This window comes from Hippichthys cyanospilos, chromosome 14, assembly GCF_059441005.1.
Source record: "Hippichthys cyanospilos isolate Australia breed blue-spotted pipefish chromosome 14, RoL_Hcya_1.0, whole genome shotgun sequence".
In the NCBI taxonomy this organism is placed as follows: Eukaryota; Metazoa; Chordata; class Actinopteri; order Syngnathiformes; family Syngnathidae; genus Hippichthys; species Hippichthys cyanospilos.
In genome coordinates, this window is record NC_142382.1 from 1,708,762 (window position 1) to 1,736,300 (window position 27,539).

General features: G+C 42.9%; 2 protein-coding genes and 1 long non-coding RNA gene across 3 annotated transcripts; 1 reads left to right on the forward strand and 2 right to left on the reverse strand.

Moving 5' to 3' along the window:
- Positions 1-125: 125 nt before the first annotated feature.
- Positions 126-7,697, reverse strand: hadhab (hydroxyacyl-CoA dehydrogenase trifunctional multienzyme complex subunit alpha b). The gene is made up of 20 exons (XM_088433851.1): positions 7,566-7,697; positions 6,899-6,940; positions 6,708-6,778; positions 6,358-6,491; positions 5,661-5,799; positions 5,449-5,568; positions 5,210-5,312; positions 5,016-5,138; positions 4,043-4,161; positions 3,918-3,974; positions 3,583-3,692; positions 3,380-3,514; positions 3,102-3,273; positions 2,317-2,403; positions 2,103-2,243; positions 1,956-2,024; positions 1,652-1,847; positions 1,354-1,468; positions 1,134-1,279; positions 126-534 (listed from the first exon to the last, which is right to left on the reverse strand). Exons 1-20 carry the CDS (start codon positions 7,630-7,632, stop codon positions 389-391), a joined length of 2,292 nt encoding a protein of 763 aa, XP_088289977.1. The 5' UTR covers positions 7,633-7,697; the 3' UTR covers positions 126-388.
- An 880-nt stretch (positions 7,698-8,577) lies between these two features.
- LOC148412454 (uncharacterized) lies at positions 8,578-9,156 on the reverse strand. Its single transcript, XR_015867763.1, has 2 exons — positions 8,867-9,156; positions 8,578-8,784 (listed from the first exon to the last, which is right to left on the reverse strand). It is a non-coding gene; the product is annotated as an uncharacterized LOC148412454 (long non-coding RNA).
- Positions 8,808-27,018, forward strand: rps6ka5 (ribosomal protein S6 kinase A5). Its single transcript, XM_088432960.1, has 17 exons — positions 8,808-9,068; positions 11,569-11,640; positions 11,706-11,924; positions 12,558-12,673; positions 12,744-12,845; positions 13,478-13,561; positions 13,664-13,767; positions 13,836-13,986; positions 14,331-14,492; positions 16,154-16,279; positions 16,720-16,853; positions 16,941-17,034; positions 17,784-17,954; positions 18,022-18,213; positions 19,334-19,493; positions 19,937-20,100; positions 20,985-27,018. Exons 1-17 carry the CDS (start codon positions 8,999-9,001, stop codon positions 21,273-21,275), a joined length of 2,412 nt encoding a protein of 803 aa, XP_088289086.1. The 5' UTR covers positions 8,808-8,998; the 3' UTR covers positions 21,276-27,018.
- The last annotated feature ends 521 nt before the right edge of the window (positions 27,019-27,539 follow it).

Below are 27,539 nucleotides of genomic sequence, written 5' to 3' on the forward strand. Positions count from 1 at the left end.
CACTTTTGACTTCGCTAAATGGAAAAACGTTTAAAGCCAAAGTTATAAAACGGTATTTTCTGTTTTTGCTACATGAAATTTGAGTCTGCAAGTACGTTACTGTTGATACAAAAAACGTACAAGCATTATTCAATAACAAAATTTTATTTCGGAGCCCTACATTTACAATATCCAACCATAACATCTTTTAACGTACAAAACAAAACATAACGTTACATTCCAGGATGAATTAGTATATTCTTTCGGAATATTTCAATACCACATCAACGCATCATCTGGTGAAAATCACAAGCATCCAATTATTGTCGCGAGGCACCTCAGTGTCAATTTTTTGTTTTGTTTTACTGCAGTGGTGTTAAATGTCGCCAGGCAAACTGTGAGCGGCGGTTCATTTGTGGAACTTCTTTCCGGGGTCGGCGGCGTGATCCAGGAGGAGCTGGCACGGCGTGAAGGCATCCCCGTAGACGGCCTCGTACCGCCGCATCTTCTCCACCAGCTTGTCGGCGCCAAAGGTATCCACGAAACGGAACGGGCCTGGAAATGAAACGCGGCACAGATATAAATATATATATTGTTTTCCCGTATTTGCATAGAAACCTTGAAAGTTAGCAAAGCCATTTTCAGTCAAGGGACTCAAAAGGAATATTTAACTTTTGTCGCTGTCCAGTTAAAATGAATTTTGACATCACTTCCTGTTCAATTTTGGACACTTCCTATTCATTTTGTCAATCGTCCTTAATTTGAGGCACTTCCACTTCCTCTTCCACTTTCCGCAGATTTAGAGGAACCTCTGGATTATTTCCTGTTCAATTTGGGGCACTTCCTGTTCATTTAGGTGGATTCCGGTTCAATTTGGGGCACAAATGACACCAATGCACGTCCCCACACAACAGGTGAATAAATCCTGTCTCTGGTTATGACAATGTACCAGGAATGCAGTTTTAAAGCGGCATTAGTGCGCATTCAGATGCAAGTAATCGTGAGGCTGTGCGTACAACAACACTGCAGCTCAGTTTAAGCGTCAAGCGAAAATGTATCAGGTTGTATACTTGATATACATCTGTGAGGTGCAAATACGGGTTACAGTACATTTATTTCAAAGAATGTCCTTTTGAAATCATTGTGCGTCTGACCTCCGAGGCAGGGGGGGAACCCCAAGCCGAAAACGGCGCCGATGTCTCCCTCCAGAGGACTGCTCAAGATGCCTTCTTGTAAACACAGCACCGCCTCGTTGACGAAGCGAGAAACCAGCCGGTACTGGATGTCGAGGTCGGACGAACTGAAGAAAAGGTTCGCAATGGTGGGAAACGCCATCGCGGCTCGCTCGGTTCGAAGCGGCGAGCGTCAACTCACACGGCGGGATTGGCAGCCATTTTGTACTTCTCCAAGATCTCGCCGATATCTGGGTTAACTTCCCTGGATTTCAGGCCTGGCTGGTACACGTAGCAACCTTTTCCCGACTTACGACCTAAACAAACAAACAAACATTTTTCCCCCATATAAATTGCTTCAAAATTGGAGCATATATAGCATAAAACAAAAAAAAATATGAAGAATACAATTATAACTGAAATGCAGAGTAAAAATTGAAGATGGTATATAAAAACAAGGACTCGTGCAAGAAGCAAGAATTGTCTCCGCCGCGGCTCACCCTTGAAGCCCAGGTCCACCAACGTCTTGAGGACTTCCACGTCGCCGCCGCCGAAACGCGGTCCAAAGGCCTTGCCCAGGTCCTCGGCCACGTGGGCGGCCACGTCGATGCCCACCTCGTCGATGAGCGTGGCGGCGCCCACGGGGAAGCCGAAGCTGGTGGACAGCGCGTCCAGTTTCTTGGGGTCCGCCCCTTCCTAGAAAGACGTAATTTGCAAAATCTGAGTCAATTTCTAGTTACCCCCCTGATAATTCTAAATCTAAAATCTCCCTTGAGCAAAGTGTTGCACTGGAATGCGCCAAACCTGAAATACTCGCACAACTTCGGCCAACATGGGCGCTAAACAGCGCGTGGTGTAGAATCCTGGTCCATCCTGCACACATGCAGCCACTTCAATATCGTTGCTCCGCCTTTTTTTTTTTTCATAGTATGAAATTTGTCAAAGCCTCACCCCGACCACGATGATGACTTTGCCCTGCTTGAGGCCCACAGCCACCGCCGACGCCGTGGTGTCCTTGGACGTCTTGTCGGTGGTGATGATCTCCAGGAGCTGCATCTTGTCCACCGGGGAGAAGTAGTGCATGCCGATGACCTGAGGGGGGTCAGCGTGAGGGAAAATTAGATTTTTTTTTTTTATTTCCTCCCCCTCAAAAGGCGTTCCAAACCTTGTCTGGCCTCTTGCTAACAGCAGCGATGTCCTTGATGGGAAGAGCTGATGTGTTGGTGGCGAAGATGCAGTGAGGAGGAACCACCTGCGTGGGTAGGTTTCAATAAAGAAACTCATTTGCTAGCCAAAACAGCAGCAACTATCAAGTCGCGAAAATATCCTATTTTCTGCATTATGAGGCGCACCTTCGACGAAAGGCCGATTTTAATACTGTTTTCACATATACGGCACGCTGTATTATAAGACGCACAGAATAGAAGCCGCATTGGTGGCTGGGGTTGAGTTATGCGTCCACTAGATGGAGCTGCGCTAAAGCGAATGGTAACAAAACAATCAGATCAGTCGGTCAAACTTTCCAAACAGATCTTAAGAATATAGACGATTTGTGGAAAGAAATACCAGAATTTCATTCAGAGGTAGAAATGTAAGAATTTCCAAGCCCATTTTAAATTTTTTTCGTCTCCCAAAAATAACGTTTCTGCGCTGTATGAGACACATGGGATTATAAAGCGCACTTCAGCTTTTGAGAAAATTGAAGGCTTTTCCGTGCGCCCTATAGTGTGGAAAATATGGCAGACGACTGCTTTTCCACCCCAGGGAAGAAATTGAAGTCATTTTAACGATTTCCTTTCACTGATGCCGTTGCTAAAACGCCAAGAATTCATTGTTAAGGCCACCATCTCAACCCCTTTGCTCACCAAAGCAGCAGCACCTACAGAAGTCAACTCAAGGGAGCGCAGAATTTCCGCAGCATCAAAAGCCTTTCTAATGAAGTGCGCTCACCGCTTCCACCTCCTTGAGGACGGCGTGTTTGATCTTGAGGTCTTCAAACACGGCCTCGATCACCATGTCGGCTTTCTCGAAGCCGTTGTAGTCCAGCGTGCCGGACAGGTTGGACAAAATGGAGTCCCTCTCGAAGGACGTGATGCTCCTCTTCTTGGTTTTGTCGTTAAGCCTGACAATCCAAACAGACACAGCACCGATAAAGTTATTAAAAAAAAAAAAAAAGACCATATTAAAACTGGGTAGTATGGCCTGGGGAAAAAACAAAAAACTCGTACCCCTTGTACACCTGCTGCTGACCGCGGGCCAGTCCTGCCTCGGTGGTGTCCTTCAGGATGGTATGGACGCCTTTGTCCACAGTGACCTGCGCGATGCCCGCACCCATCAGGCCGGCGCCTAAAATTCCCAGGGTCCTAATAGCAGAGAAAGCATCCGGTTCAAACTTGAATAGAGGACTACAAAGATGGCCACCGTAACATACTTGACTTCTTTTGCAGGGGTCCCAAAGCGGTTCTTTTTGCACGCCACCTGACCGTGATAGAGTCCGATGAGGGCCGCGGACTCGCCGGTTTTGGCCAAGTGTCCAAAGTTCTGTGGACAGACACGACAGAAATAAACATTTTTGGTAAGAAATAGGGGTTTTCCATAACCCCTTTTATTTTGATTTTTTTTAATTGTATTTATTTATTTTTTTTTTAACGGACGCCGTGAAGAGTACTCAACTCGAGTGGTGACCGATACCAAGTACCGAGACCAATGCTTGTCCTACTTTTTAACGTGAAATGACGTAAGTGTAATGGAAAGCTCAAATTGTACCTGAGACTCTGCCAGGTAGCCAGCAACGGGACCTTGCTCCACGCCGGTCTTCACACACTGGACGTAATAAAAGAAAGTTCAATTGAAGCTCATGTAAAAGCGCAATGACAACAAGGGAACCTTACTTCAATGATCTTGAGGGGCGCGGGATAAAGCCCCTTGCTCTGCTTCATAACTTTCCCGTGGACCGTCTTGTAAATCTGGTTGCGCACCAGCTCGAAGCTCATCACGTAATCTTGGATCTCTGAGGACAAAGACGTCCAAAAAACACACACAAACGAACAAACAAAAAACATCAGGGCACGTAGTGTAATAATATAGAAGCAGATAGAAACTGTTGGGTTCCGAGTCCCAAAAATTGCACGTTAAAAAGGACAAAGTAAGTACAGTAGGGTCCAAACTGCATTTCCAAGTCAAGAGCAAAAACCAAACAACGGATATCAATAAATGTCACAGTAACATTTATCAAAATAATAAAATGAACTGACATCTTCTTCATATCGCAATCACTGATATAACTTAGTCCATATTGGTAGAAAAGTCCGATTTTTACTTTGAGTGTTTGGATTAAACATCTGTTTTGTTCCTCTTCTCGATCTTTCAAAGTGTTTTGTTTTCGCTTTTTACTTTCTTTGTGACTCATTGTTACTTGACTTATTGATAATAAAAAACATTTTGAGAGCTGATGTTGCAGGCCTAAAAATAGCACTTTTAGGAGGCTGTTTTTTTTTTACCCTCAATAACGAGATCACACAAGTTTGAAAAACGTGACAAGACTGCTTCCAATGATGAAAAGTCTTTGAGTTCTTTGTTTCGATTCAACATGTCTGTTTCGTTCCTCTTCTCGAGCTTCCAAAGTGTTTCGTTTTCGCTTTTTACTTTCGTACTCATTGTTACTTGACTTGTCATCGGTACTAAAAAAATTGCCGAAATGATGTGGTTTTGCACTTTTAGGAGACTTTTTTCCCCAATCATGAGATCGCCCAAGTTTGCAAAAAATGTTGCATCTGGTGGACTCGCGTTGATTTCAAAGTTTGCGTCCCTTGCAAAAATGATGCCTCTAGGCAAATGAGAACACTGTAGAGGGGTCCAACCTACTCTGCATGGTGCCCTTTTCCTTGCGCAGAGGAATCTTCTTGGCCACGATGCCTCTGGCGCATTCCACCGCCACCTCCTCCAGGTAGTCGATGGTCCTCTCCTCGGGGCTCTTCAGACCTGGGCCTGTTTGCACCGAGCGTTAGGCAACATTCAACGAGCCACAAATTGTATTTTTATTTCATTAATTTTTTTACCAAGTGTGTCGACAAGCTGGTCAACCAGGCCCATCTTCTTGGCTTTATCCGCTCGGATGTTTCGTCCCGTCAGCATCATGTCAAAGGCGCTGGGCAGACCCAGCTGGATGCGAAAAGGGCACACAGCATGTTAGCATTAGCGCCTTTTTTTTGGCATGAACCTCAACTAGAGATATAGATAACGTAAGTAATGTCAGGGCCTATGAAGATTATTGGAACTTAAGCAGGCTGATAGCCACCATTTTTGGGAGTCTCTGCGTGCCGCCAGCTCCCGGCAGAAGACCCAGCATGACTTCTGGCGTACCCAGCACCGTTTTTTTGCTTTTTGTCGCTATCCTGTACTGGCACGCGATGGCAAACTGGATTTTTCAAGAAGAGGGCATTGAAGAGGAATCGGTTAACAAAGTCAAAAGAAACAAAAATGAACGTGACGGCGAGATGTTCAGCTGACCTCCAGGCCTCCTCCCAAGCACGAGCCATTGATAGCGGCCACGATGGGCTTTGGGGACTTCTCAATCCGCTCAAACATTTTCTGGCCTTCCTGCGAAAGCGTCGTGACCTCCTCGGCGTTGCTGCAGGCCTGGATCATGCTGCAATCAAATAACATAGTCATTGAGGGAATTCCCCCAAAGTAAAACAATAAATGAAAAAAGTGCAAATAGAAAGATTACAAACAGTGTTAAAAATCGAGAACCATTGCAAGTTTGTTGAGCAACTTTTTTTCCCAATGATGCCCCCCCTTTTTTAAAAAAAAAAAAAAAAAAAAGTACCCCTGTCACCAGTGCAAATCAATTTTGAATGCGTAAAAATAAGACGCATTCGAATAACACAATGACATAACGGCATACAACAATTTGCAAAGGGGCAACAATATAATACAACAACAAAACGAAAAAAGGAAGAAAAAAGTCACTAATTGACAAACCGACAATAGGTTGCATCAAGTTCCAATTAATTTGCTCTTAATCTGAAAAACATGTACTAATCCTATCACGACATTATAATGCATTCAATTAGATCTTCTGATACCTACAGAAACCCAGTTAAAAATCTCCCGAATCTGCTGGATTACCTGTAGTGACAGAACCAGTATGCTTTTCCTGCAGAGATCCTGTCGGACTATTGATATTCCTTAGTACCCTTCTTACTTGATATCCGCTCCCGCGATGAAGCATCCAGGCTTGGAGGAGATGAGTACGGCGCTCTGAACAGCGTTGTTGGCCCACACCTCGTTCATCACCTCTGTCAGCTCTTTTTGCATTTGGACTGATAATGTGTTGACCTGGATGTACGGAGCATTATTTACCACTTATTCATGAAACAAATTTAAAATACAAAAATTATGTAGCCCCAAAGAGACACGAGGGACCTTTTTTGGTGTGTATGAGACAGTTCGACAAAAGCATGAGAAAGTAAGGTCAAGAAAACATTTATTTCTCTGCCTCACCTCCAAGTGTCCCTTAAAGGGATCAGTAGAAAAAAAAATGTTGTGCTTTACCTTTGAATTGGGGTCATTGATTCGAACCACAGCAACATCATCTTTGACTTCATAGTTGACATGTGTTCGGGCTAAAAACAGATGGAGAAAATGCACAATTACGCAAATATACACACTGCACTGTATGACATGACATAACAAAAATCATGACAAATTTGAAATAATGTAAAATAAAAACTATAAATTGATACCTAGCATCGGGGAAGCAATTGAGAAGGTTCGAAAAGTAGTTCCTGTGCAGTAACAAAAAAAAGTCAATTACAAGGTATGCATTGTCTATGGTAGATCAGAGAAGTGATAGAAAAAGCATGCATGCGAATTTTGTAAGCATTTGCACTAATTCAGAGCCTTATTAAACATTTGCAATAATATATTTTGCAAACATTTATTCATTGGCCCCTCGTGGAACTTGCGTGACCTCAAGATTTCAATTCCGTGACCCTTCACCCACATTCAGAACGCCAGACGTCTAATCGGAACCAAGTCAATGGCGAACGAAACGTTATCCAAAAAACAGAGCACGTGTAGACAAATCTTTAATTAGCTGCAAATTTAAACGGCGTCCATTATTTCAGATTTAAATTAACCACTCATCATAAGCATAAATCCCAACTTTAATTATAAACATCCGAGTCACATTTAAAAAGAAAAAAACAGCGCCAATGTTAAAGAAGGGTAACATCTGACTCTTAAATGGAATAAAGATACCAAACTGTATTTTATTTCATGCATTAGCACACTTTTCGCACAAATATTTCGTTTTTCAGTCAAACTGAGTGGCACATCCAGACTTAGACAAAACCACTTGGATTTAAAACATATTATATATTTAGAAAAAAAAATCCCGTTGTATTTTACCTGGGATGGAAACGTATCTCCTTAACGTAAATTTGGAGAGAACGCCAAGGGATCGAACACAAGCCATGTTGCGGGAGCGGCGGGCGGAGGTCAATCCAATAGGCGGCGGATAGCAGGCTAGCAAAGTTAGCGCTTCCTATTTTTCTTCTTCGCTGTCTTGTTTGAGTGGAGTGGGCGCTCGCCAACAAGGATTCAAGCATATTAGCGCCCTCAAGCAAACTGGAGTACACATTATATGGAACAAATTAATCAATTTTCTATACTGCTTCTTGACCTGATTTGGGTCACTCGTTAAAAAAAAAAAAATTTATAAAGGGTATTCCTCAAATGATTAAAACACGTCAACACTTTTTTCTCAAAAATCATAACAGGGGTGGGCAAACGTGTTTTTCAAGAACCACACTCAAGCTCAAAAACGCCGAGAAATGACATACGTAGACGAGGCAATCATTCTCATTTTTATACCATAATATTTATATTTAAATAAATTAAATGATGTGCTGGGCTTGTTTTTTAAATATTATTTGTTGTTTATTTTTTTATATATATATTTTATTACAATTAGTTAGAGACAAAGGAGTTGGACAACAAGTGTTAAAAACATTTACTCTCTTTTGAAGATGCAGTGTCGAATGTGCATGTGAACGAACCAACTCTTTTTTTAATACGCTTTTATGATTTCAGGCAAATTAGAGAACAACGAGTTGGACTAGATTTATGTTGAAAGAAAATTCATTCTCTCTTTTTTGAACACCGAATGATGTCATTTACTCTCAGCCTTTCCCTGTATTTTTACATTATATCATTTTTTGTTCATATGTTCAATTTAATCAATCAATTCATAAATAATGCAAGCAAATAACGATTTTCCAAAGAAATGTATGGCGTTGTAAAGTATATTTTGACACTATTTTCGGTGAATTTATTGGCTCATGTTTACACTGTGACATGCTTGTATGTGTGCAAAAAAACTTTAAGTTTGAAATATGAGAATAATAAATGAAAAAATAACCAGTATTGCACCACTTTATTAACGGATTATAGTAGTAAAATATGCAATTTGATTTATTACTTTATTTTATTGGACTTGTATTTCAAGCCAACTTCAACACAGCAGCAGCATTAGTCAAAGGAGGCGGGATCTTCCTTCGTCATCTCTCAAACGACCAATCAGAGGAGGGCTCTCACATAGCAACACCAATCAGCGGCAAGGGGCTGCCTGGTTGCGAAGGTAAAAGCAAAGTAGTGTTTCCACTGACTGGCTGGCTGGCAACATTCTGCCCGTATATCTTCCAACTTACCAGCACGCAAAAATGTCGGCGCGTGTGATAAAACCTTTAAGCTAGTAACAAGGATTTTTTTTTAATTCGCTTTGTGGCCAATCGAGCCTCGCCGGGAGCCGCCGAGCCGAAGTGGAGTCGAGAGAAATTCCAATGCCATCGCCGATGGAGGGACCGTCTCGAGAGGGCGACCTCTTTACGGTGAAACACGAGCTGAAGAACGGTGAGAGACAAGCAGATATACCCGCATATTCCCCCGTCCATGTGTCCGAAGGGAGTCGTCCTGTTGGTTCGAGCTACTAAAACGAGCAAAAAAAGAGGCGGGGGTTAGCTGAGCGACTGCCTCCCTACTCGCTGCACTGTCTCGGTGACTCACGTTACCTAACTCACTCGGATGCTATAGCTAATAAACAAAGCTAACTTGGCCGATTATGGAGGCTTATCTGTTTAAAAAAACGCAAACCCGCTTCTTAACTAGTTTAACAACGTCTTTTTTCATCACGTCAAAATGATCAGCGGTCGGTCACACGAGCTGTCAAACGTAGCCGAGCTGCCATGCTTAGTGTCAGTAAAACGGGTTTATTTACAAAAAAAAAAAAACATTTTTGAGAGACCTGTCATATTTTTGTGCATTACTTTAGTCCGTTTTTAAATGTGGTTCAGTAAATGTAAATATTATCAAGTAGAAAACATATTAAATGGAAGATTATATGTGTACAGTTGACCCCCGCGTATTCGCTGTTTGGCCCTCGCGGATTCGATTTAGAGCACTGGTGTCCAAACAGCGGCCTGGGGGGGCCTGTTACGACCTGCCACGAATTTTCATTACCGTATTTTACACTCTATAAAGCGCACCTAAAAGCCTTAAATTTCCTCAAAAGCTGACAGTGTTATTTATAATCCAGTGCGCCTTATACAGTGGGTGAGTTTTCATTTTTGGGGGACGAAAAAATGAAATAACTCTGAAATAAATAAATAAATAAATATCTAATTTTTTCAGTGTTAACCTCTCAATTTCATTTATAACTGTATTCATCCATATAAAGTTTTTACACCACTCTGTTTAAAAAGTTGATATGCTATATATGCTCCAATTTTTTATGCAATTTCTATGAGAAAAAAACACCAGTTTTTGTCAAACAAAGTGTAAATTTACTCAATACATCCAGAAACTGTTTTTTAAATCAACAAAACAATATATTTGAGGTCAACTGTTGGTTAATATCTCTTGGAAATTTTAAGATGATAAAGTTTTTATCTTTTAATTTCAAAAATTTCAAGTCTTGTCACTGTCTGATAATGAGGAAAACAAGGGATAGACAAAGGGATAAAATTAATATTTTATCCGTTATACAGTATTTCTTTGAATGAAACGCCCAGTTATCGTTTTTTTGTCAAAATCTTTGGCGGGATCGTCCACGAGTTGCGTTCGGTCGCGCACCTCCGCCGTCACTCTATTAATAAACACAGAGATCAAACTCGGTCTCAGCGGGGCCAGCACGACAACGCCGTTATGCAACTCACACTCCTGACCTGGCAGGCGGGTGGGGTGGGGGTGGGGGTGGGGGTGGGGGGGCATTTGCCAACCAACGGCCTCCCAGCCTTGTCACGTCTAGTTGGTGGCGCTCGACTTGCTCTGGTGGGGCGAGGCGTTCGCTACGACGCGCAACGGTTGTGCGAGGACATGATGAGTCCTCAAAGACGGACGCTAATGACCCTATTCCTGCTTAATGTGGTGTCCTCCTCCTCTCGTGTGTCTTTCCGGTGGGTGTGAAGAACAAGCACGCTATTTATGTAACATGTTCCTTTTTTTCCCCCTTCTTTAACGTTGAGCACATTTTTGCAGGTCAACAAACTCGGAAGACGCCCGGGGAGGTGCTGTCACTTTGCTTCTGCTTTTTCTTAGCCGCTCATTCATTCAGACGTTTCAAGCACTCCGAGCAGGCTTTTACTGCTTTATATTGCAAAACCTTATTTAAAGCGATTTTAAATTAGGAAAAAAAATACTTAAAACAGGGTGAGCTAAATTTGTTGTGGTATTTCTAGGCGTATTTTATTCAAAAACATCAGATAGACGGCGTGACATCATCTGTTTCATTTATTGCGTCACTAATGACTGCGCATCCGTATGAATTGAACAAAATAAAGGCTTTCACAAAGGGGTCACTTTAACAATTTAGTCATAATTTGCTTCATGATCTAATTATTTTGCTGTTAATTTGAAGAAAAAAAAAACTTTTCCTGTCACGGTAGAAAAAGCACAAAACTGGATTTGCTGATTTTCCATAAACAATCCCTGTTAACTCTAGCATAGCAGATGCTGTTATGCTCGAGTTCACACCCCAAAATACTGTCGTCTGATTGGTCTAATGCCCTTCATTTGAATATTGTGAGAGGCACGTGGCTAAGAGGGGGCGTGTCCTATCTACCTAGTCATATCTGCGGTAATAATATAATGAGCAATAATGATGCACTGTAATGGTTAACATATTGAAAAGCAGAGATCATTTTAATTTTGATTGTGAGCTAAACCTCATTTGTGTAATATGGGTCACTTTGACTCCGTTTTTTTGCTCTGCGGAGCCATTTTGGGATATGTCACAAATAGGCCCGCTTGCCCTTGAAACGGCTGCTGTCTGAAAACAAAAACTATCGGGAAGACCTTAGCGGTCTTTTTCACATAACGTGCAACTGATGTAACTGATGTCATTTTTCTTTTCTAGCCAACCTGACAGGCCACGTGGAGAGGGTCGGCATAGAAAACTTCGAGCTGTTGAAGGTGCTCGGCACCGGAGGTAAGTCGCCACAGATTTACAATTTTTTTTGGGGGCGATGAACCGTTTTCCCTCCGTCCTTTCAGCGTACGGCAAGGTGTTCCTGGTGAGGAAGGTGAGCGGCCATGACGCCGGCAAGCTGTACGCCATGAAAGTCCTGAAGAAGGCCACCATCGTGCAGAAGGCCAAGACGGCGGAGCACACACGCAGCGAGCGTCAGGTGCTGGAGCACATCCGCCAGTCGCCGTACCTCGTCACGCTCCACTACGCATTCCAGACCGACACCAAGCTGCACCTCATTCTCGGTGGGTGGACGTTCCTCCGCGGGCTTAGCGTAATTCCCCAAATAGAAGACGCACCTGTGTGTAGTATGTACCCTTAGTTTGGGGTCAAAATTGTTACAGTGTATAGGACGCACTAAGACACAGGTGTGGAACTCCAGTCCTCGAGGGCCGGTATCCTACATGTTTTCAAACCTTTTCCCTCAAAAACACCCGATTCAAATGATTGGGATCATTTCCAAGCTCCCGCAGAGCTTGCTAATGAGCTAATTATTTGAATCAGGTGTGTTGGGGAAAGAAAATCAGAAAACATGCAGGATGCCGGCCCTCCAGGACTGGAAATCCACACCTATGCACTAAGAGTTGGCGACAATGCAAAAACTATGGCAAAGTAGAATAAATCTCATTTTTGTATTCTTCATTTTTTCTTAAATGTTTCACCCAAAGTATTCTAGTTGGGGCACAACATATCACGCTAACGATTTTTGGTGGGCAACTTCGCCTTTAAACTGACATGTTTCAATAAATTATAATAAAATTCCCAGGGCCTCGCCTATGCTTCTAATGTTGGCGTAACGTTTTAGTGTCCCCCGCCGTCCGTAGAAAGACACGAGAAAAAATCCAAGCCATTATCAGAACTATTTTTGTCTTCCGCAGATTACGTCAATGGCGGCGAGCTCTTCACGCACCTGGTGCAGCGGGTGCGTTTCAAGGAGCAGGAAGTAGCGCTGTACAGCGGCGAGATTGTGCTGGCGCTGGAGCATCTCCACAAGGTGGCGGCGCTCGCACGTTGACGGCCGCGTTCCGCCCTCGTTTGTAGTCATTACTGACTTCCTGTCGCAGCTCGGTATCGTGTACCGCGACTTGAAGCTGGAAAACATTTTGCTGGATTGCAACGGTCACATCGTCCTTACCGACTTTGGCCTCAGTAAGGAATTTGACCAGGTTTGTCTCCATCTTACGATTCACGTGACAGTATACACCAGAGTGAACTGTTTTTTAGAGTGAATTAGCATTTGTTTTCAAATGAATAAAGGCACTTCATGGTACGTGCGATTTTAACAGAGTTTCAGTAGGTATCGGCGGAATCTAACACTTTTTAATGTCGTCAGGAACATTTTTGTTTTCTAATTAAAAAGAAATGAATTAGAACTTGAAGAAGGTTTTCCTTAAGTTATGTTACAGGGACATTTTTGCAAAATGTTTTACGCTTTTATTTTCTTAAGTTTTATTCGGACACACATTGTCATGCGGCACAATTTTTATGCAGCCGCAGCTTCCAGCTGCCCAAAATTGGTGGCATTTTGCCCGAAAATGTGTGGCAGTACAAGTAAGATTTACCCACATATTTGTCACCATTTAATAATTTAATTTAAAAAAAAATGTTCTTGTTTTTTTTTTTTAAATGTTGCATGATAACTGGTATACAAAAATAAAATGATGAAAATATTAATCAGATTTTCTCCAAACAATGCAACGGCATCTACGCACGAGCAGCTGTATAGAGAAATTTCCTCGGCACAGATCATAATGCGGAATTTCGCTTGCGGTATTTGACTTTTTTGGCTCTGAAACAGGTGGATCGAGCTTTTTCCGTGTGCGGGACTATCGAGTACATGGCTCCAGAAATTGTGGAAGGAGGCGAGTCCGGACACGACAAGGTGACTTTGCGACTTTTACGGCTGTGATTTATGCTCGTACGCGCCAAGAGTGCTTGCGTCAAACGCGCGCGCGCGTGTGTGTGTGTGTCAATTCCCTCGCAGGCGGTGGACTGGTGGAGTCTGGGCGTTTTAATGTACGAGCTTCTGACCGGCGGCTCGCCCTTCACCGTCGACGGCGACGAGAACTCACACACGGACATCGCCAGGTGCGAATTGACTTCTCTGACTGTTCTCTCAGTCCACTGAAACATCTGTCTCGCTCTGTTTGCTCCAGGAGGATTCTAAAAAAAGATCCTCCTTTCCCAAAAGACATGGCGCCACTGGCCAAAGACATCATCCAGCGGCTGCTCACCAAAGACCCCGAAAAGAGGCTCGGCTCCGGTCCAAACGGGGTGGAGAATGTGAAGAAGCATCCCTTTTACCAGGTCCGTGCCGCCGACTATGGTTAGGGCTGGGTAATTGGTCGAAATTTTTAAATTTGGTCATTAAAAAAAAAAGAATGTTAATGTTGTATGTCTGTTACCCATAAATGTCATAAATGTCCTTAAAGTCACTTACATGTGGCAATAACTTCCTCTTCTTCTTCTTGACGAGCAGACTTGGCACATTTATGCTTGACTTCCCCCTACTGGTTAAAATTAAAAAACCTAAAACCCAGCCACTAGTGACAAGTTATATTATGGGATAGGATTTGCCCGACTTGGTCAACTTTTTCCCCCTAGACTTGTTATTCGCAGATGGAAAATCCCCATGTTTTGCACCCCCGCAGAAGATCAACTGGGAGGACCTGGCCGCCAAAAAGGTGCCCGCCCCGTTCAAACCGGTCATACGGGACGAACTGGACGTCAGTAACTTTGCGGAGGAGTTCACGGAGATGGACCCCACCTACTCGCCCGCCGCTCTGCCGCAGAACTGTGACCGCATCTTCCAGGTGGGCACCAAAAAAACATTTTAATGACATCGGGCTTTTTGTGTTCCAATTAATTTGTTCCTAATTTGAAAAGAAAAACCTACTCTTTCTGTCACAGCATAAAAAAACCTTAAATTAGATTTGCAGATACCTGAGTGTAGCCTGATAAAATCTTGCATACCCCCGTTTGAAAAGTGCCGATCTTGAAAACGGACGGATAAATATGTAATGGTCCCTTTTACCCATTGTCACATGCCAAAAATCGGTCATCATACGCTCCCCCATTAATATTTGTTTGTCCGCTTCGGAATGTTGACTCCCATTCGGCGTTTGCGACTATATTTGACGCGCCCTGCCGCAATTCAAGTCATCGAGTGAAGTTGTGAACGTCCTCAAACGGTTGCTGTAAGTCAACACGCGTTTGTGTGCGCCCCCGACGCCGTTCACGCCGCCTCAATGAGCCTTTCATCGGCGTAATTGCAGCCGCACGCGGTCGGCCCCATTGAAGTCACAGATGCGAATGACTATTTTTGATGGTTTGGCTTTGAACCGTAATACGGGCCATAACTCCCCGCCGCCGGCTGATGTACGGGCGTTGGAATCTCAACTCTCGATTGCCTTCTGGATGCTGGAGCCGGGGGCGCGATCAATAGACGCATTAGCTCGGCTTCTCTGGCGGAATAAAAGGTGACACTCGTGGAGCGTCGGCGCGTCTGCCGCGGTTACGCCTCCCGGCTTTGATTGCGCCTTTTTCGCTCTCAGCCGCCTGGAGAGGGGAGGGGTCTTACCATGTGCTCCCCCCCCCTCGCCGCCCCAGTGGTGCCTAACAAAACTGAATTAAAATTGCATTAAAAGCGCCGGGCTGTAATTTTGACAGCAATCACATTTTCAAGCCCGGCAATTTGGGGCATCTCATTCATTCAGTCATCCTTCCGTCCATCCGCGACTGTCATTCGCGCATGCCACAGCTGCGCATGTGTGTGTGTGTTACATTAATGCCAGTGCTTGGGGCTCCGGAATCCCCGCAGATGGAATTAAGCAGTTATCTCCTCACAATGAGCGTTGGTACAACTACAACCACAACAAAAAAAGACAGGGAACAGCTGGACAATTTCCGTGCAAAATTGGTGCGATTATTAAACTGGGGATTATACGGGCACCGAAATTTCACTCGCCGAAAATACATTGGAAGCCTCAAATGTCGTAATAGCACCCGTAAGCTATAAGATTTGCATTTCCTCTTGAAACCCAGCCCATTAATTTGTGTCCATTCTGATGGACATTTGTTTTTGGTCTTTGTATTTTGACTCATAAATCCCAGTTGGCTCGGTAGAGGACATCCTGGACTTTCCAGTCATGTCTCATATGTTTGGGTGGGATGCAATTAACCCGGCTGTCTCGCTGAGACAAATAACCTTGCTGAGGCAAAGTGGACACAACAGTGGACACACATGAAGAGGCTAGGATATTGTATGGAAAAATTGGTCTCAAAAATTTCATTTGAGCTCATCAATAGGCTCGAGTCCAGTGACAAAAATGGAAGGGGAACGTAAACAAGATGTTGCATCTCAAAGGATGTTTCCCATGCTAAAAAAAAAAAATGATAAAGGTGTTTGGTTGTTGATGTTAACACCTCACATTCGTGCATGTTTTTTTTTTTTTTTTGTGGGGGGGGCATCTAGGGCTACTCTTTCATGGCTCCCTCCATCCTATTCAAGAGGAACGTGGTGATGGACGACCCCGTCCAGCTGTGCGGCGGTTCCGAACGGCCCGGCTCTGTCGCGGTGGCCCGGAGCGCTATGATGAAGGTGCGGACAGACGCATTCCTCCGAGCACACCGTTACACACCTCTCTGTTGTCGCCCATTTATCCGCCCGTTTAATCTGCGACGGCTCGGTTTATTCGTTTAGAGCCGCTCGGTTGTTCGCTTATTGAGTTAATGCTCAGCGTCCCCTCGGTTACGTAAGGTACAAACAAGGCCGTTCATTTGAAACAGCGACAGTTTTTCAGGAGCTTCGGGATTTGGCGGGGCTGGGCGATAAATTCAGGTGAGTTGAAAAATCCATGACCTTAAAATGAGCAACACTGTGAAATTGAGGTTTTGCACAAATGGCAGAGTGCTTCATGGGAGGTTTACAATACGCGTAACAAAATATAATAATTATTAAAAAAACATTTACAATAAGTTATATTTTGTATTTAGTAGTTTTGTATTTAATTGTACCTTTTTTTGTTGTTCCTCTGGCAGGACTCGCCTTTCTACACGAACTACGAGATGGACCTTAAGGACAGCGTTCTGGGTGAGGGGAGTTTCTCCATCTGCAGGCGCTGCACACACAAGAAAACCGGGCAGAAATACGCCGTCAAGATCGTCAGCAAGCGGTACAAAATTGAATCCAAGAGAAAATTATACTCGTCTTGATGAATTCATGTGATTGTGAGCGCTTCCTTTTTGTCCTTGTCTTTCAGGATGGAGGCGCAGACTCAGCGGGAAATAGCCGCTCTGAAGCTCTGCGACGGCCACCCAAACATCGTCAAGATGCACGAAATTTATCACGACCAGGTACGTCGCCACCCTTCCCCCCACTCTTGTTGGGGACCGTAAATTCTGCTGGAGTTGCTCGCGGCCTCGTTAATTGGTTTGAAAGGCCTAATTAACGAGGAGCCTAAAAGCCCAGGAGATGCCATTATGGTCTCCTCTCCATGCGCTGTCCCATAAAGCGGACCTAGATGCATCCACTGACAAAGTCTGCTCAAACTAACCCCTGTAGCTTTCGACACAGTTATGCTAGTTATGCCTAAGGTGTAAAAATAAAGTACCACAGATTGGACAGTTAAGGGACCTGAGTTTGAATTTCTGTGCGGAGTTTGTATGTTCTCCCCGAGCCCGTGCCATGCACGGCACGCGTATTGGACATACTAAATTGTCCTGAGGTGTGATTGGGTGTGTGGATGGTTGTTCGTCTCTGTGTGCCCTGCAATCGGCTGGCAACCAGTTCAGGGGGTTCCCCGCCCAAAGTCAGCCGGGGTAGGCACCAGTAAGCCTGCGACTTTTGTGAAGCGTCTCTTGGAAATGGATGGATGGATATTTATAACTGAAATGCAGAGGTAAAATTGAAGAATTTACATGGCGATGAAGTTATTTATTTTCGTTCCCTAAAAATGAAAACTTATACGCTGTATAAGGCGCACCGGATTGTAAAATACACCCTCAGGTTTTAGGTGCGCCTTATGGTGCAGTTTACAATTTGTGACCACGTTATCAGTTTTTTTTTTTTTGCGAGCGGATGAATTTGTTTGTTTTTTTGGCAGCTTCACACATATCTGGTCTTGGAGCTGCTCGGCGGAGGGGAGCTGCTGGAGCGCATCCGCCGAAAGCGCCACTTCAGCGAGACGGAGGCCAGTCGCATCATGCGCAAGCTGGTGTCGGCGGTCAGCCACATGCACGACGTCGGCGTGGTGCACCGGGATCTCAAACCGGAGGTAGAGCGAACCCGACGAAATTTTTTGCTCTTCGAAAAAAATCATTCCTCGGTGCGTGTTTGCGCAGAACCTGCTGTTCACCGATGAGAGCGAGGGCTCCGAGATTAAAATAATCGACTTTGGCTTCGCCCGCCTCAAACCGCCGGACAATCAGCTGCTGAAGACGCCGTGCTTCACCTTGCAGTATGCCGCGCCCGAGATACTCAAGTACGACGGCTATGACGAATCGTGCGATCTGTGGAGTCTGGGCGTCATTCTGGTGAGCGGGCAGTCAAGCAAATGTCTCCAAAAGTGTCCTGCAACGTCCCTGATCGTTTCTCAACCTATTGCGTCTATTATGTCCATCGTTTCCTTTATTATGTCGCTTTGTCCTTGTCCCTTTTTCTCCTATTGTGTCCAACAAAGTCACATTGTGTTTCGTATGTCCTATAGTCTCCATTGATGGCTTCTATTATGTCCTATTGTGTCCAATTTTGTTACGTAATGCGCCACAATGCCACTGATTGTGTCTCATCATATCCCATTTTATTTCCAATCATGTCCCCTATTGCTTTTGCTCACGAACCTTTTTTTCAGTGATTTACTCCCTGTGAAATAATTTTTCAGGCAATTCCCCCCCTAGCACAAAGTATTTTTGGAAGTCGGATGTATTATGTAACTAAATTTGTAGTGGTATCTCTAGGCGTATTTGATTCAGTTACTCCAAAAGAGAGATTGTGTAATATCATCTGTTTTATTTCTGCCTTTTCTGTTAGGGTTAGCGAATAGTGTCACCAATGACAATGCGCATCCATCCAAAAATGAACAAAGGCGTACAATGTTTTGCGAAGGAGCCACTTTGAAAATATAATTTCATTTAACTCCCGTCGCGGCAGTTAAAAGCATTCGATTTGATTTGCGGATACCCGCAGAAACTCCGTAAAAGTGTCACATACCCCTAAAGTGCCTTCAAGTGCACACTTTTGAGAACCACTGTCCTATTTTGTCGCATTGTCAATTTTATCCCATAGTGTCCCACAATATCAGCAATTCTGTGTCATCATGCTCCATTTTTTAAAGTTTCTTCCAGTGTCCCGTATTACCCGGTGTAGTGAAAATAGTGAAAAGTGGGAAAGGATTTTGAAAAAACGTACAGTCACTCACCTAGAGGCAAATGAATAGGAGATCACACCAGGACAGGACATATCCTCCGCTGTCCCTTTTTTAATTTAATGAGAGCGGATGGAAGCGTGCCCTATATGCAGCTCAGCTTCAGCTTGCAGCTTAGACTACGCTCGGCAAACCTTGAGGAAAATTGAAAACAAAATTGTACAGATATGAAATTGTACAGTACGTTCCCACTGTTTAAAGGGATTTGCGCTCCATGATGTCGTTGGCAGTACACCATGCTGTCCGGCCAGGTGCCTTTCCAATGTCGGGAGAAAAGCCTGACCCACACCAGCGCCGAGGAGATCATGAAGAAAATCAAACAGGGAGACTTCTCCTTTGAAGGCGAGGCCTGGAGAAATGTGTCGCAGCAGGCCAAAGATCTTATCCAAGGTGAGGCCAGATCAGAAACAAAAAAACAAACACAAAAAGTCTTAGGGATATGACACTTCAAAATAGATGATATTCCACTGATGGGCTGCAGGATGATATTAATTCATTAATCATTTATTTATAATAATTATTTATTACAAACAATTTACCAAAAAAATATATATTTTATTTTTGAACTTGTGGCCCATCACCAACAACATTTTTTTATGGAAATTGATGGATAAAAGGTTTGGAAATATGAATAAATTAATACATGGCTGGCATTAAATTGGCCGACTACAAGTAAAAATAAAGAGAATCTTGAGAATTCTAATATAGATGAAAAATATCATTTTGACAGTACAATGGGAGTATAATGATAATCACCACCGGTTGACCGGCCCCCAAATCTTTTGCGCCCCCGCCTGACACTTGCCCTCAAATAACTGTCCATGGTCCCGCAGAACTGCTGACCGTGGACCCGAGCAAGCGGATCAAGATGTGCGACCTCCGCTACAACGCTTGGCTCCAGGACGACAGCCAACTGTCTTCCAACCCGCTCATGACGCCGGACATCCTGGGCTCGTCCACTGCCTCGGTCCACACTTATGTCAAAGCTACCTTTAACGTAAGATTGCTTGACGCTTTCTTTTTAATCAACCTGATGACATTTTTACATTTTCTTTTTTCACATGATCCTCCTCGTTTTATTTCTGTGCGTGAAGTGAACAAAGACGGACTCGGACGTTGGTTCGGTCTGCTCGCTTCTTCAATTGAAAATAATGCCGTAACGACCCCGAGCTGCTCTTAGCTGCAACAGGCACTGGCTGCTAAGAGCAAACAGACTTTCGCCGTTTGGCTTGTCCACTTACATTAATTATCATAAGTAAGAATATGGCTGATATAAAAATGCCCATCTGTGCGGCAAAACACAGGACGCACTCATACTTTTGGCCGTCGTTTTTGAGAAAAAAGTGTGTCATATTTGGGGAGATACAATAAGTGTATATTATTATTGTCTGAAATTTTGTCAGATTTTCCACAAGAACTGTGTTTATTAATTGGATTAAAAATTATGATACAGAGTAGTCCAGAATGACCGAGGGGAAATAAAAGACATTGTATTTTTGGAGTGGCTTAGTGGAGCAGTGGTTAGCACGTCCACCTCACAGTCAAGGGACCCGAGTTTGAATCCGTCTGACTCCGCACAGGAAATCTCCTTTGTGGAGTTTGCATGTTCTCCCCGAGCCCACCTGGGTTCTCTCCCGGGCACTCCGGCTTCCTCCCACATTCCAAAAACATGCACGATAGGTGAATTGGACACAGTAAATTTTCCTTAGGCGTGCGATTGGGTGCGTGAATGGTTGTTTGTCTCCGTGTGCCCTGCGATTGGCTGGCAACCAGTTCAGGGTGTATTTTTGGACCATATCGCCCATAAATCATCACATAAAAGCAAGAGGTAACAAATGAACCTTTAAAGTGAAGAGTTTCGACCTCTTTCTCGCGTGGCAGGCTTTCAACAAATGCAAGCGGGAAGGATTCCGCCTGCAGACGGTGGACAAGGCGCCGCTGGCCAAGCGGCGGAAGATGAAGAAGACCAGCACCAGCACCGACACGCGGAGCAGCTCCGGCGAGAGCACCCACTCCTCCTCGTCCTCGTCGCAATCCCAGGAGAAAAACTTTTCCGAGGGGGGCGACGGCGGCCACCGACTGGCCGGGGGGACGCCGGGCACCACGCCCACCGCAACGGACTCGGGCCAGCAGCCGGCACCTCTCGCCTTTGACTTTTCTGACGGAAAGTGACCATTTTTTTTTCTTCTTCTTTTTTGCATGGCAAGCATGCAGCAAGGAGCGGCAACCTCAATATCAAGCAAACCTCCTCTAGCAATAGCTGGTCCTGCTCCCCATTCCGGGCTTAACTGCACACACACACACCCACTGAAACAGAAACACACACAGAGCAACACATGCACAGATACACACACTCTGTGAATAACGGACCGGACCAGAAAGGAGCTGTTACAGGGGAAAAAAAATGCAAGGGCTGCCCTCCTGTCCCATCTCCTGACATTTCCAGCTTGTAAGCCCCTCCATTTTGCGTGTTGATCCCTGTCCCTCCTCCCCCAGGTCCAAAGGGAAAAATCCGAGCGTTTACCAAGAAGAGAGGAAACGCGAAGGCTGGGCTGCATCGCGGGGCCGCCTCGGAGATGGCACGGTATTTATACGCCATTTGTACGGCAAATTATTTATGATGAGGTGTATTATTATGATTAAGTTATTTGTGATCCTGGGCAGCGAACGCGATATTATGGAGAGTTTTAAAAGAAAGCTATTTTGTGTATGTGCGTCTAAGCTGGAATAGACTCTTTCCTAAGTAGTAGTTTGTAGTGTGAGACGGTTCCCTTTTTATAGAGAGCGTCAACGCTAACTGGAGGCCTCTCGAGAGGAAGGTTAGCGTCTAACTTGAGTGTCAAAACAGTGCAGCCGGATTCCAAACGCCGCACTTAAAATCAACTGAGTGGAACACCGTGTCCATTCACTATGAAAACGAAAAGTCACAGATAAGGCTTGATTTTTTATTTTTTTTTTCTCACTGTGGCTTCAAAATAGTATTTTTGTTTGCCGCAAATTAGATCTAACATCTGCATGAATAAACCTGGCGCCTTGAAATTAGTCAAATGTGTGCAGGGATAAGAATTGGTGGCCAAAGACGAAATTGCACCTTCTCTCGAGCAGTGGTTCTCAACTTTTTTTCGTCATTTACCCCTCTGTGGGCAGCCAGGTACCCCCTAACCAGTGCATAGCAATTTTGGTTGGGGGAGGGGGGGGCACTTAAAACAGAATAATGTACTATTATTGTGTTATTTATCAAACTTCACTTGTACAGAAGTCTTTCTTGAACCAAAAAAAAAAAAACCACATGACAGCAGAGTGTCTTTCTTTCGGTTCATATCAAAATTTTCAAAAACAATCATTCTTTCTAAATAGTGCTGCCAAGCGAATATGACACTTTGGGTCAAACCATTCTCATATGGGGGAGACAGGGTGTTTAAGATAGTCTCTTCAATTTTGTTTACAAATAAAAAATGATTATTATGGATTTACAGTATATTTTCCTGAATGAGTATGCATAATTTTATAATTATTTTGAAAGGCTTTGCATTGATGCTACTTTTTAAACATACTTTAAAATCTCAAATACCCCCACTGCTCTGGAGAAAGACTTTAATTATTGCTGTTTCTAGCCAAGTTGTGATCCAAGTTGTTCCTGGGAAAGATGTTTAAACCACAAATTTGTATATTATATGCAATTTTTGGAACCGCAAATTATGGCCGCAGCTAATTTCGTGGTGACAAATGATCATTTTGAATGCAGATTATATCTATTTGTCTAAATAGATATAATCTATCGGTACAAAGGTGTCGCGAAGCCACACGATTAAAAAGCAGCAGACGGCTCAAACAGTCCGTTAGCTTACTTGATTTGTAAAATAAAGGTGCCAACAAAATAGCAATTTTACTATCAAACAGCAAATGAGCAGGTGGCGGGGTTTTAGTTTGTTATTTTGGGGCCAGAAATTTGGAGCATCCGCGCAGAAATGTAGCATGTCACGTGAGCATGAACGAGCTAACAGTCGTCTACTGAAAAATACAATCGTAAATGTGAATCTTGATGAGCAAAAAAAGAAAAAAAAAACGCTTAAAATGTCAGCATTTTTACACCAATTCCTTGTCAAAACAGTCGCTGGGCTAATATTGCAAATGTTAGCTATTTAGCTTAGCATAACAACTGGATTTTGGGGAAGAAAAAAAAAGCCCTTTTCAGAGTTATTTGTTGGAAAATGTTTGCTGGTTTGTCCTCGTGGTCTGGTTTCCGCCGAGTTGTGGGGATAATAATGCTAACGCTAACCATAGCATACATGCTAACGCAAACTTGTTTTCGGTTGGTTGCTTACATTTTTTGGTTGGATTCAAACTTTTCAGAATGTCTTCTCAGCACAACCATTCTGAAATTCCGTAAGAAAGCATTTTGCATAAGGGACTGCTACCAAAATATGTATTTTTTCACAATTGTCATCTAATTATCTGAAGGCGTGAAGCCGCAGCGGCTTCTGAAAGGCTCAAATATGGCGACGCTTTGCAGCAAATTGGTTAGCGGCTCGAACGGGGCCGCGCACGCTCAGCTCCGGTTTGCTACCAATTACCGTAATTCCCCAAATATAAGACACACGTCACACGGTGCGTCCTATAAACGGTAACTTCAAAATTCGATTGAAATCGAGGGACTTGTCAAAACTAAATTGCAGTTGATGAAACTAAATGTCCAAGAATTTAGCGCAGCAGGAAATCTTATATTTTGCTGCAGGATGAAGCGTTTTATTTCGTGCAACGCATAACATGATATCTACCTGTTTTCTCACTAAATGAAAATTCTTTGAAAAGAAACTGCCTTGGAATATGTTTATATAAATATACAAATGCGCGGATAGGGCCGAAGCCATTGAACATTTTGAGGGGTTGAAAGTAAAAAAAAAGATATTTATATTTAACGATGTTATGACCCTTTCAAAGTCATCCCGAGTTGGGTGATATGTTTAGGGAAACATTTCCGGATTTAACCCAGGGGATAAGGGTGCGTATTATATTTGGGGAATTACGATGTGATATTTTCAAAGGCAAACGTTGGCGCAGTAACATCAAATCACCCGTGTTATTGTTTGTAAGGACCCCGATGTTTTATTTTGGCGGGAGCGCTTCTCCCCGTCTTCCGCTCGGACGCACTCGGCCGCAAAACCGAAGCGCCGACGATAACCTCGAGGTAGCTGCTCGGCGATGGCTCCTCCCACTCTCCTGCCATTTATGCAAAAAAAACAGTGTTTGTTTTCATCCCGCTGCGCCAATCTTTTTTTTCTTTCTTTTTTTTTTGCTTTGAACTATGCACCCCCCCTATTTTACGCCGCGTCTTTTCCGCTCGCTCGCGGGACCTCCTCGACCTTTTAAGCGCGGTCCACTAAGAGAAAAGTGCGATCTGTGGAATCCTCGGAGCAGCAGCACTTCAAAGCTCTCCTCTAACTTAGTGCCCCCCCCACCTACTTTCCATCCGACAAGCCTTCTTCTTTTGTTTGGGTGTATTAATAGCTCAAGTGGAGCAGAGGGGAAGCGCGGCCTACATTGAAACGCGGCCCCCTCCGGGAGCCGGCCGCTATTAGCTGATGTGCGCCACTTGTGTTCGGTTCCAAAGAAAACAGCAGCCTCCTTCCGTCCGTCCGAAAGCGCGGAAAGAGCTGGTCCGCAATGGCGTTTACACTTAGCCGCCCCCACCCTGAAAACCCATTTGAAGTCCACTCAATGAGCTCTGCAACCTCTTTGCTACGCCGGGCCATTTCAGTACGTGTCCTGGATTACAGCCGCAAATTCTTATCCCAAAGACGTAATTACACGCTTTACAGTTCACTCGTTCAATCTTATGCACTTACGTACAGTATTTTATTTGTTTTTTTTTCAAATTTTAGGCTAAAAAGGCTGGCTCAGCGGCAAACTGCTTAGCATGTATCCCATGTACTTATATATTTCAAATATTGGGGTAAAATTGTCTGAAAATTGCTAGCACATTAAATCCTCAAAAAGTTCATGATACGTCTTAACAGTCCAGACATTCAATCCCATGCATTTATGTACCGTAATTTCCGCGCTATAAGGCGCACCCGAAAGCCTTTAATTTTCTCAAAAATTACTGGCACTCTGATAATGCTGTGCGCCGTATACAGCGCATAAACCGGATTTTCATTTTTGGGGGACGATTCTTACATTTTTAAATCTGCATTTCAGTTATATTTGTATTTTTTACAATTCAAATTTTTCTAACTCACTGTTTTAAATTTTGATACGCGATATATGCTCCAATTTTAAAGTAATTTGTATGGGGACAAAGCGCAAAAAAAAAAAAAAAAAAATTGGGGGGGACGCAATTTTATAAAATAAATTCAGAAAGTATTTTTAAATCAACAAAACAATATATTCTAAGCTTTTTAGTTGCAAAATGTGATTTGTTTTGTCATTGATATAAACAGCCTTTTAATGTAATCGAGGTATTTTTTTTACTTTTAATCATCTTTCTTCTTAATATCTAATTGAAACGTTCGACTGACTTATCTGATTGTTTTTGTTGACATTCCCTTTAGCGCAGCTCCATCTAGTGGATGGATGATGCAAACCCATCCACTACTGTAGCTTCTATTCTATGCGCCTTATAATGCGCCTTATTTGTGAAAACAAGTTTAAAATAGGCCATTGGTTGAAGGTGCGCCTTATAATCTGATGCGCCTTATAGTATGGAAAATACGGTACAGTATTAATTTTTTTGTTTAAATAATTCTTTCTAAACCCTCAGTGTGACATTTAGATTAGAAAAATGGCGAAAATCACAAACATTTCACTCGTCTGATGCAAGTAGGGCACCTGCCAGCATGTGATGGCTTTGCTTTGCTCCCTAGGGGCTGTGGAGGGGGGCGTAAACATTTTAAATATTGCACAGAGATTAAATTATATTAGAAAAAATACAAATTCAATAAAATAATTGCTAATAATTGAGTACAAACATAATTAAAATACACTTTTAAATTATGCAGAAATCTATTTTTGACAAAAAAATAGGAAAACATTCGCTTTCCCATTCTATGGTTATCATCACGTTTCTAATTTCCCCTCAGTTTAATTAAAAACGTTGAATTTTGGTTCACATTAAAACTTGCAAAATAAAAGTTACACATCAGCCGAAAAAAACCTGAAAATATTATATTTCCTCTTTTAGGACATTAGGAGGTATCTTATTCCCTCTCAAAATTGACATATTTTAATATCACACAAAAAAAAAAGACTCTTACAAGTATCTCAAAAACGTCACTGTTTTTTAAACAAAATTTTACTGATATCTGGAGACTCGCGGCTGGCTTCGTTAATTTTCCTTTTTGGTTTTCCCACGTGTACAGAAAAAAGTACTGTAGCAGTAAATCCCTTTGAGATGCGACACTTTGCACTTGTTTGTTTTTATTCGGTTATCCGTCGCATTCAACTTGATTTGCATCAACAAGAACCTCTGCAAAGAGTTTGTGCTTCTTTATTGAACTTGTCATTCACTGTGAATCGTTTGAGGCCTTTAGCCTGCTTTAAATCTTTATTTTTTTTCCTCTAGGACTTACATTTATGTTTATTTGCTCAGTCGGTCTACTTTTTTGGTACAAAACCTGCTTTAAAAATGAAAACGATAACTGGTACCCTAGGCGTGTTGTTTTATCAAGTGGCCGCCAGATGGCAGCAAAGCACATGTGAAAAGACGTTTGCTACTTTTGTTTTTGTTTGAGTAAAAAAAAAAATGTGATAAGACTACTGTAATAATTGTTGACTGATCAGTTCGTTGTCTCCGGTCTATTCTCCTAGCGACCATTGTGTGATGTGCAAATATATTCATATTTATTTTAGACCTTTAAGGTCATCGGGAACTATTTGTTTGTCACGTCAAAATAAAATGGTCCTTTGTGTTTACTAACTTGTATTTTGCTTCTTTGGTGGATTCGTTTTCACACAAGTGAAATTGTTGGACAGTTAACCAAAAGAAAAAAAAACAAACCATAAAAGAAAAAGATAAAATCATATTGTCACCAATATCACACGAAGACCATGACGGAAATGTAGTTAACGTAGCAAAAGTAATAGTGGTAAACGCATGAATAAAAATCAAACAAAAAAACCCGTACAAGCAAAAGGAGCTGGAAGTTTTGTCCATTTTTTAAATGCTACTCAAAAAATGCAGTTTTTGGGCGCGCTTGTGTAGGACTTAAAATGAACAGAAGAGGGCGTGCTTTATCCAACACAACCACTCGGGACTCAATTTGAATTTATACTGTACTACGCACTGGATGTTCAATAATATTAAAAACCCATACATTTTAAATATTTTATGGAAATTAATATTTGGGGGGTGTACATTACTTTTCAAATCAAATTATTTAAAAGAATGGTATGCAAATACATACTCTAAAGTTATCCGATATCATAAATAAAGCCTTC